Genomic DNA, 11,181 nt, shown 5'->3' with positions numbered 1-11,181 from the left:
TACTGTTCCCTGTGTTAGTCTATACTGTTCCCTGTGTTAGGCTATACTGTTCCCTGTGTTAGGCTATACTGTTCCCTGTGTTAGGCTATACTGTTCCCTGTGTTAGTCTATACTGTTCCCTGTGTTAGTCTATACTGTTCCCTGTGTTAGTCTATACTGTTCCCTGTGTTAGTCTATACTGTTCCCTGTGTTAGTCTATACTGTTCCCTGTGTTAGGCTATACTGTTCCCTGTGTTACATCTATATGTTAGTCTATACTGTTCCCTGTGTTACATCTATACTGTTCCCTGTGTTAGTCTATACTGTTCCCTGTGTTAGTCTATACTGTTCCCTGTGTTAGTCTATACTGTTCCCTGTGTTACATCTATATGTTAGTCTATACTGTTCCCTGTGTTAGTCTATACTGTTCCCTGTGTTAGTCTATACTGTTCCCTGTGTTAGTCTATACTGTTCCCTGTGTTAGTCTATACTGTTCCCTGTGTTAGTCTATAATGTTCCCTGTGTTAGTCTATACTGTTCTCTGTGTTAGTCTATACTGTTCCCTGTGTTAGTCTATACTGTTCCCTGTGTTAGTCTATACTGTTCCCTGTGTTAGTCTATACTGTTGCCTGTGTTAGTCTATACTGTTCCCTGTGTTACATCTATATGTTAGTCTATACTGTTCCCTGTGTTAGTCTATACTGTTCCCTGTGTTAGTCTATACTGTTCCCTGTGTTACATCTATATGTTAGTCTATACTGTTCCCTGTGTTAGTCTATACTGTTCCCTGTGTTAGTCTATACTGTTCCCTGTGTTATATCTATATGTTAGTCTATACTGTTCCCTGTGTTAGTCTATACTGTTCCCTGTGTTATTCTATACTGTTCCCTGTGTTACATCTCTGTGTTAGTCTATACTGTTCCCTGTGTTAGTCTATACTGTTCCCTGTGTTAGTCTATACTGTTCCCTGTGTTAGTCTATACTGTTCCCTGTGTTAGTCTATACTGTTCCCTGTGTTAGTCTATACTGTTCCCTGTGTTAGTCTATACTGTTCCCTGTGTTAGTATATACTGTTCCCTGTGTTAGTCTATACTGTTCCCTGTGTTAGTATATACTGTTCCCTGTGTTAGTCTATACTGTTCCCTGTGTTAGTCTGTACTGTTCCCTGTGTTAGTCTATACTGTTCCCTGTGTTAGGCTATACTGTTCCCTGTGTTACATCTCTGTGTTAGTCTATACTGTTCCCTGTGTTAGTCTATACTGTTCCCTGTGTTAGTCTATACTGTTCCCTGTGTTAGTCTATACTGTTCCCTGTGTTAGTCTATACTGTTCCCTGTGTTACATCTCTGTGTTAGTCTATACTGTTCCCTGTGTTAGTCTATACTGTTCCCTGTGTTAGTATATACTGTTCCCTGTATTAGTATATACTGTTCCCTGTGTTAGTCTATACTGTTCCCTGTGTTAGTCTATACTGTTCCCTGTGTTAGTCTATACTGTTCCCTGTGTTACATCTCTGTGTTAGTCTATACTGTTCCCTGTGTTAGTCTATACTGTTCCCTGTGTTAGTCTATACTGTTCCCTGTGTTACATCTCTGTGTTAGTCTATACTGTTCCCTGTGTTAGTCTATACTGTTCCCTGTGTTAGTCTATACTGTTCCCTGTGTTAGTGTATACTGTTCCCTATGTTAGTCTATACTATTCCCTGTGTTAGTCTATACTGTTCCCTGTGTTAGTCTATACTGTTCCCTGTGTAAGTCTATACTGTTCCCTGTGTTAGTCTATACTGTTCCCTGTGTTACATCTATACTGTTCCCTGTGTTACATCTATACTGTTACCTGTGTTAGTCTATACTGTTCCCTGTGTTAGTCTATACTGTTCCCTGTGTTAGTCTATACTGTTCCCTGTGTTAGTCTATACTGTTCCCCGTGTTACATCTATATGTTAGTCTATACTCTTCCCTGTGTTAGTCTATACTGTTCCCTGTGTTAGTCTATACTGTTCCCTGTGTTAGTCTATACTGTTCCCTGTGTTACATCTATATGTTAGTCTATACTGTTCCCTGTGTTAGTCTATACTTTTCCCTGTGTTAGTCTATACTGTTCCCTGTGTTAGTCTATACTGTTCCCTGTGTTAGTCTATACTGTTCCCTGTGTTAGTCTATACTGTTCCCTGTGTTACATGTCTGTGTTAGTCTATACTGTTCCCTGTGTTAGTCTATACTGTTCCCTGTGTTAGTATATACTGTTCCCTGTATTAGTATATACTTTTCCCTGTGTTAGTCTATACTGTTCCCTGTGTTAGTCTATACTGTTCCCTGTGTTAGTCTATACTGTTCCCTGTGTTACATCTCTGTGTTAGTCTATACTGTTCCCTGTGTTAGTCTATACTGTTCCCTGTGTTAGTCTATACTGTTCCCTGTGTTACATCTCTGTGTTAGTCTATACTGTTCCCTGTGTTAGTCTATACTGTTCCCTGTGTTAGTCTATACTGTTCCCTGTGTTAGTGTATACTGTTCCCTATGTTAGTCTATACTATTCCCTGTGTTAGTCTATACTGTTCCCTGTGTTAGTCTATACTGTTCCCTGTGTTAGTCTATACTGTTCCCTGTGTTAGTCTATACTGTTCCCTGTGTTACATCTATACTGTTCCCTGTGTTACATCTATACTGTTCCCTGTGTTAGTCTATACTGTTCCCTGTGTTAGTCTATACTGTTCCCTGTGTTAGTCTATACTGTTCCCCGTGTTACATCTATATGTTAGTCTATACTGTTCCCTGTGTTAGTCTATACTGTTCCCTGTGTTAGTCTATACTGTTCCCTGTGTTAGTCTATACTGTTCCCTGTGTTACATCTATATGTTAGTCTATACTGTTCCCTGTGTTAGTATATACTGTTACCTGTGTTAGTCTATACTGTTCCCTGTGTTAGTCTATACTGTTCTCTGTGTTAGTCTATACTGTTCCCTGTGTTAGTCTATACTGTTGTCTGTGTTAGTCTATACTGTTCCCTGTGTTAGTCTATACTGTTCCCTGTGTTAGTCTATACTGTTCTCTGTGTTAGTCTATACTGTTCCCTGTGTTAGTCTATAATGTTCCCTGTGTTAGTATATACTGTTCCCTGTGTTAGTATATACTGTTCCCTGTGTTAGTCTATACTGTTCCCTGTGTTAGTCTATACTATTCCCTGTGTTAGTCTATACTGTTCCCTGTGTTAGTATATACTGTTCCCTGTGTTAGTCTATACTGTTCCATGTGTTAGTCTATACTGTTCCCTGTGTTAGTCTATACTGTTCCCTGTGTTAGTATATACTGTTCCCTGTGTTAGTCTATACTGTTCACTGTGTTAGTCTATACTGTTCCCTGTGTTAGTCTATACTGTTCCCTGTGTTACATCTATATGTTAGTCTAAACTGTTCCCTGTGTTAGTCAATACTGTTCCCTGTGTTAGTCTATACTGTTCTCTGTGTTAGTCTATACTGTTCCCCGTGTTACATCTATATGTTAGTCTATACTGTTCCTGTGTTAGTCTATACTGTTCCCTGTGTTAGTCTATACTGTTCCCTGTGTTAGTCTATACTGTTCCCTGTGTTAGTCTATACTGTTCCCTGTGTTAGTCTATACTGTTCCATGTGTTACATCTATATGTTAGTCTATACTGTTCCCTGTGTTAGTCTATACTGTTCCCTGTGTTAGTCTATACTGTTCCCTGTGTTACATCTCTATGTTAGTCTATACTGTTCCCTGTGTTAGTCTATACTGTTCCCTGTGTTAGTCTATACTGTTCCCTGTGTTAGTCTATACTGTTCCCTGTGTCAGTCTATACTGTTCCCTGTGTTAGTCTATACTGTTCCCTGTGTTAGTCTATACTGTTCCCTGTGTTAGTCTATACTGTTCCCTGTGTTAGTACACACTGTTCCCTGTGTTAGTCTATACTGTTCCCTGTGTTAGTCTATACTGTTCCCTGTGTTAGTATATACTGTTCCCTGTGTTACATCTCTATGTTAGTCTATACTGTTCCCTGTGTTAGTCTATACTGTTCCCTGTGTTAGTCTATACTGTTCCCTGTGTTAGTATATACTGTTCCCTGTGTTACATCTCTATGTTAGTCTATACTGTTCCCTGTGTTAGTCTATACTGTTCCCTGTGTTAGTCTATAATGTTCCCTGTGTTAGTCTATACTGGTCCCTGTGTTAGTCTATACTGTTCCCTGTGTTACATCTCTATGTTAGTCTATACTGTTCCCTGTGTTAGTCTATACTGTTCCCTGTGTTAGTCTATACTGTTCCCTGTGTTAGTCTATACTGTTCCCTGTGTTAGTCTATACTGTTCCCTGTGTTAGTCTATACTGTTCCCTGTGTTAGTCTATACTGTTCCCTGTGTTACATCTATATGTTAGTATATACTGTTCCCTGTGTTAGTCTATACTGTTCCCCTGTGTTAGTATATACTGTTCCCTGTGTTAGTCTATACTGTTCCCTGCGTTAGTCTATACTGTTCCCTGTGTTAGTCTATACTGTTCCCTGTGTTAGTCTATACTGTTCCCTGTGTTAGTCTATACTGGTCTCTGTGTTACATCCAAATGTTAGTCTATACTGTTCCCTGTGTTAGTCTATACTGGTCTCTGTGTTACATCTATATGTTAGTCTATACTGTTCCCTGTGTAACATCTATATGTTAGTCTATACTGTTCCCTGTGTTAGTATATACTGGTCCCTGTGTTACATCTATATGTTAGTCTATACTTTTCCCTGTGTTAGTCTATACTGTCCCCTGTGTTAGTCTATACTGTTCCCTGTGTTAGTCTATACTGTTCCCTGTGTTAGTCTATACTGTTCCCTGTGTTAGTCTATACTATTCCCTGTGTTACATCTATATGTTAGTCTATACTGTTCCCTGTGTTAGTCTATACTGTTCCCTGTGTTAGTCTATACTGTTTCCTATGTTAGTCTATACTGTTCCCTGTGTTAGTCTATACTGTTCCCTGTGTTAGTCTATACTGGTCCCTGTGTTACATCTATATGTTAGTATATACTGTTCCCTGTGTTACATCTCTATGTTAGTCTATACTGTTCCCTGTGTTAGTCTATACTGTTCCCTGTGTTAGTCTATACTGTTCCCTGTGTTAGTCTATACTGTCCCCTGTGTTAGTCTATACTGTTCCCTGTGTTAGTCTATACTGTTCACTGTGTTAGTCTATACAGTTCCCTGTGTTAGTCTATACTGTTCCCTGTGTTACATCTATATGTTAGTCTATACTGTTCCCTGTGTTAGTCTATACTGTTCCCTGTGTTAGTCTATACTGTTCCCTGTGTTACATCTCTATGTTAGTCTATACTGTTCCCTGTGTTAGTCTATACTGTTCCCTGTGTTAGTCTATACTGTTCCCTGTGTTAGTCTATACTGTTCCCTGTGTTAGTCTATACTGTTCCCTGTGTTAGTCCACACTGTTCCCTGTGTTAGTCTATACTGTTCCCTGTGTTAGTCTATACTGTTCCCTGTGTTAGTATATACTGTTCCCTGTGTTACATCTCTATGTTAGTCTATACTGTTCCCTGTGTTAGTCTATACTGTTCCCTGTGTTAGTCTATACTGTTCCCTGTGTTAGCATATACTGTTACCTGTGTTACATCTCTATGTTAGTCTATACTGTTCCCTGTGTTAGTCTATACTGTTCCCTGTGTTAGTATATACTGGTCCCTGTGTTAGTCTATACTGTTCCCTGTGTTACATCTCTATGTTAGTCTATACTGTTCCCTGTGTTAGTCTATACTGTTCCCTGTGTTAGTATATACTGGTCCCTGTGTTAGTCTATACTGTTCCCTGTGTTACATCTCTATGTTAGTCTATACTGTTCCCTGTGTTAGTCTATACTGTTCCCTGTGTTAGTCTATACTGTTCCCTGTGTTAGTCTATACTGTTCCCTGTGTTAGTCTATACTGTTCCCTGTGTTAGTCTATACTGTTCCCTGTGTTAGGCTATACTGTTCCCTGTGTTAGTCTATACTGTTCCCTGTGTTAGTCTATACTGTTCCCTGTGTTAGTCTATACTGTTCCCTGTGTTAGTATATACTGTTCCCTGTGTTACATCTATATGTTAGTATATACTGTTCCCTGTGTTAGTCTATACTGTTCCCTGTTTTAGTCTATACTGTTCCCTGTGTTAGTCTATACTGTTCCCTGTGTTAGTCTATACTGGTCTCTGTGTTACATATATATGTTAGTCTATACTGTTCCCTGTGTAACATCTATATGTTAGTCTATACTGTTCCCTGTGTTTGTCTATACTGTTCCCTGTGTTAGTCTATACTGGTCTCTGTGTTACATATATATGTTAGTCTGTACTGTTCCCTGTGTAACATCTATATGTTAGTCTATACTGTTCCCTGTGTTAGTATATACTGGTCCCTGTGTTATATCTATATGTTAGTCTATACTGTTCCCTGTGTTAGTCTATACTGTCCCCTGTGTTAGTCTATACTGTTCCCTGTGTTAGTCTATACTGTTCCCTGTGTTAGTCTATACTGGTCTCTGTGTTAGTCTATACTGTTCCCTGTGTTACATCTATGTGTTAGTCTATACTGTTCCCTGTGTTAGTCTATACTGTTCCCTGTGTTAGTCTATACTGTTCCCTGTGTTAGTCTATACTGTTCCCTGTGTTAGTATATACTGTTCCCTGTGTTAGTCTATACTGTTCCCTGTGTTAGTCTATACTGTTCCCTGTGTTAGTCTATACTGTTCCCTATGTTAGTCTATACTGTTCCCTGTGTTAGTCTATACTGTTCCCTATGTTAGTCTATACTGGTCCCTGTGTTACATCTATATGTTAGTCTATACTGTTCCCTGTGTTAGTATAAACTGTTCCATGTGTTAGTCTATACTGTTCCCTGTGTTAGTCTATACTGTTCCCTGTGTTAGTCTATACTGTTCCCTGTGTTAGTATATACTGTTCCCTGTGTTAGTCTATACTGTTCCCTGTGTTAGTATATACTGTTCCCTGTGTTACATCTATATGTTGGTCTATACTGTTCCCTGTGTTAGTCTATACTGTTCCCTGTGTTAGTCTATACTGGTCCCTGTGTTACATCTATATGTTAGTCTATACTGTTCCCTGTGTTAGTCTATACTGTTCCCTGTGTTAGTCTATACTGTTCCTTGTGTTAGTCTATACTGTTCCCTGTGTTAGTCTATATGTTAGTCTATACTGTTCCCTGTGTTAGTATATACTGTTCCCTGTGTTAGTCTATACTGTCCCCTGTGTTAGTCTATACTGTTCCCTGTGTTAGTCTATACTGTTCCCTGTGTTAGTCTATATTGTTCCCTGTGTTACATCTATATGTTAGTCTATACTGTTCCCTGTGTTAGTATATACTGTTCCCTGTGTTAGTCTATACTGTTCCCTGTGTTAGTATATACTGTTCCCTGTGTTAGTCTATACTGTTCCCTGTGTTAGTCTATACTGTTCCCTGTGTTGGTCTATACTGTTCCCTGTGTTAGTCTATACTGTTCCCTGTGTTAGTCTATACTGTTCCCTGTGTTAGTCTATACTGTTCCCTTTGTTAGTCTATACTGTTCCCTGTGTTAGTCTATACTGTTCCCTGTGTTAGTTTATACTGTTCCCTGTGTTAGTCTACACTGTTCCCTGTGTTAGTATACACTGTTCCCTGTGTTAGTCTATACTGTTCCCTGTGTTAGTCTATATTGTTCCCTGTGTTACATCTATATGTTAGTCTACACTGTTCCCTGTGTTAGTCTAAACTGTTCCCTGTGTTAGTCTAAACTGTTCCCTGTGTTAGTCTATACTGTTCCCTGTGTTAGTCTACACTGTTCCCTGTGTTAGTCTATACTGTTCCCTGTGTTAGTCTATACTGTTCCCTGTGTTACATCTATATGTTAGTCTATACTGTTCCCTGTGTTAGTTTATACTGTTCCCTGTGTTAGTCTATACTGTTCCCTGTGTTAGTCTATACTGTTCCCTGTGTTAGTCTATACTATTCCCTGTGTTAGTCTATACTGTTCCCTGTGTTAGTCTATACTGTTCCCTGTGTTAGTCTATACTGTTCCCTGTGTTAGTCTATACTGTTCCCTGTGTTAGTCTATACTGTTCCCTGTGTTAGTCTATACTGTTCCCTGTGTTAGTCTATACTCTTCCCTGTGTTAGTCTATACTCTTCCCTGTGTTAGTCTATACTGTTCCCTGTGTTAGTCTATACTGTTCCCTGTGTTAGTCTATACTCTCCCCTGTGTTAGTCTATACTGTTCCCTGTGTTAGTCTATACTCTTCCCTGTGTTAGTCTATACTGTTCCCTGTGTTACATCTCTGTGCTCCTTTCATGTACCTTTACTCTCTTATCCAGAGCGACTTACAATTAGATAGCTAGGTGAGACAACCACATATTACAGTAGTTAATATTAAAATAGCTAGGTGAAACATCCACATATTACAGTAGCTAATAATTAAATAGCTAGGTGAGACATCCACATATTACAGTAGCTAATAATTAAATAGCTAGGTGAGACATCCACATATTACACTAGTTAATATTGAAATAGCTAGGTGAGACATCCACATATTACAGTAGTTAATATTAAAATAGCTAGGTGAGACATCCACATATTACAGTAGTTAATATTGAAATAGCTAGGTGAGACATCCACATATTACAGTAGTTAATATTGAAATAGCTAGGTGAGACATCCACATATTACAGTAGTTAATATTAAAATAGCTAGGTGAGACATCCACATATTACAGTAGTTAATATTGAAATAGCTAGGTGAGACATCCACATATTACAGTAGTTAATATTGAAATAGCTAGGTGAGACATCCACATATTACAGTAAATAATATTAAAATAGCTAGGTGAGACATCCACATATTACAGTAGTTAATATTAAAATAGCTAGGTGAGACATCCACATATTACAGTAGTTAGTATATTCAGATAGCTAGGTGAGACATCCACATATTACAGTAGTTAATATTAAAATAGCTAGGTGAGACATCCACATATTACAGTAGTTAATAATAAAATAGCTAGGTGAGACATCCACATATTACAGTAGTTAATATTAAAATAGCTGGGTGAGACAACCACATATTACAGTAGTTAATATTGAAATAGCTAGGTGAGACATCCACATATTACAGTAGTTAATATTGAAATAGCTAGGTGAGACATCCACATATTACAGTAGTTAATAATAAAATAGCTAGGTGAGACAACCACATATTACAGTAGTTAATATTGAAATAGCTAGGTGAGACATCCACATATTACAGTAGTTAATATTGAAATAGCTAGGTGAGACATCCACATATTACAGTAGTTAATATTAAAATAGCTAGGTGAGACATCCACATATTACAGTAGTTAATATTGAAATAGCTAGGTGAGACATCCACATATTACAGTAGTTAGTATATTCAGATAGCTAGGTGAGACATCCACATATTACAGTAGTTAATATTGAAATAGCTAGGTGAGACATCCACATATTACAGTAGTTAATATTGAAATAGCTAGGTGAGACATCCACAACTGTTGATGGTATAATTCTACCTCCGTCCAGCAGGGTGGCACACTCCCGTGTGATTGGGGGTCCCTGTCCGGCTGATGTTCGTCCCCTCAGGTAGAAGACGTAGCGGCTATGAGGGTCCAGACCTTCCAACAGGAAGTGGGTCACCGTGGGGTCATAGATCACCTCTACCTGAAGAGGACTGTCTCGGCTGTCTGAAACTGGAGAGGGCAGACACAGGGTTAGAGGCTGTCTGGAACTGGAGAAGGGAGACGCAGGGTTAGAGGCTGTCTGAGACTGGAGAGGGCAGACACAGGGTTAGAGGCTGTCTGAAACTGGAGAGGGGAGACACAGGGTTAGAGGCTGTCTGGAACTGGAGAAGGGAGACGCAGGGTTAGAGGCTGTCTGAAACTGGAGAGGGCAGACACGGGGTTAGAGGCTGTCTGAAACTGGAGAGGGGAGACATAGGGTTAGAGGCTGTCTGAAACTGGAGAGGGGAGACACAGGGTTAGAGGCTGTCTGAAACTGGAGAGGGGAGACACAGGGTTAGAGGCTGTCTGAAACTGGAGAGGGCAGACACAGGGTTAGAGGCTGTCTGAAACTGGAGAGGGGAGACACAGGGTTAGAGGCTGTCTGAAACTGGAGAGGGGAGACACAGAGTTAGAGGCTGTCTGAAACTGGAGAGGAGACACAGGGTTAGAGGCTGTCTGAAACTGGAGAGGGGAGACACAGGGTTAGAGGCTGTCTGAAACTGGAGAGGAGACACAGGGTTAGATGCTGTCTGAAACTGGAGAGGGGAGACACAGGGTTAGAGGCTGTCTGAAACTGGAGAGGGGAGACACAGGGTTAGAGGCTGTCTGAACCTGGAGAGGGGAGACATAGGGTTAGAGGCTGTCTGAACCTGGAGAGGGGAGACAGGGTTAGAGGCTGTCTGAAACTGGAGAGGGGAGACACAGGGTTAGAGGCTGTCTGAAACTGGAGAGGGGAGACACAGGGTTAGAGGCTGTCTGAAACTGGAGAGGGGAGACACAGGGTTAGAGGCTGTCTGAAACTGGAGAGGGGAGACACAGGGTTAGAGGCTGTCTGAAACTGGAGAGGGCAGACACAGGGTTAGAGGCTGTCTGAAACTGGAGAGGGGAGACACAGGGTTAGAGGCTGTCTGAAACTGGAGAGGGGAGACACAGGGTTAGAGGCTGTCTGAACCTGGAGAGGGGAGACATAGGGTTAGAGGCTGTCTGAACCTGGAGAGGGGAGACAGGGTTAGAGGCTGTCTGAAACTGGAGAGGGGAGACACAGGGTTAGAGGCTGTCTGAAACTGGAGAGGGCAGACACAGGGTTAGAGGCTGTCTGAAACTGGAGAGGGGAGACACAGGGTTAGAGGCTGTCTGGAACTGGAGAGGGGAGACACAGGGTTAGAGGCTGTCTGAAACTGGAGAGGGGAGACAGGGTTAGAGGCTGTCTGAAACTGGAGAGGGGAGACACAGGGTTAGAGGCTGTCTGAAACTGGAGAGGGGAGACACAGGGTTAGAGGCTGTCTGAAACTGGAGAGGGGAGACACAGGGTTAGAGGCTGTCTGAAACTGGAGAGGGGAGACATAGGGTTAGAGGCTGTCTGAAACTGGAGAGGGGAGACAGGGTTAGAGGCTGTCTGGAACTGGAGAGGGGAGACACAGGGTTAGAGGCTGCCTG

General features: G+C 40.9%; 1 protein-coding gene across 4 annotated transcripts in view; it reads right to left on the bottom strand.

Annotated features, from left to right (window-relative positions):
* The window catches only part of LOC129829417 (neural cell adhesion molecule L1.1-like), a 194,868-nt gene that overhangs the window by 18,045 nt on the left and 165,642 nt on the right, over positions 1-11,181 (bottom strand). For all 4 annotated transcript variants that reach the window (XM_055891100.1, XM_055891099.1, XM_055891101.1 and 1 more), the window contains one exon: positions 9,538-9,714. In XM_055891100.1, coding sequence (XP_055747075.1) covers positions 9,538-9,714 — 177 coding nt within the window. The remainder of the gene's footprint in view (positions 1-9,537; positions 9,715-11,181) is intronic.

Source organism: Salvelinus fontinalis, chromosome 31 (assembly GCF_029448725.1).
Source record: "Salvelinus fontinalis isolate EN_2023a chromosome 31, ASM2944872v1, whole genome shotgun sequence".
Taxonomy (NCBI): domain Eukaryota; kingdom Metazoa; phylum Chordata; class Actinopteri; order Salmoniformes; family Salmonidae; genus Salvelinus; species Salvelinus fontinalis.
The sequence above is the reverse complement of the archived record's forward strand: the minus strand, read 5'-3'. Positions and strand labels throughout refer to the sequence as shown.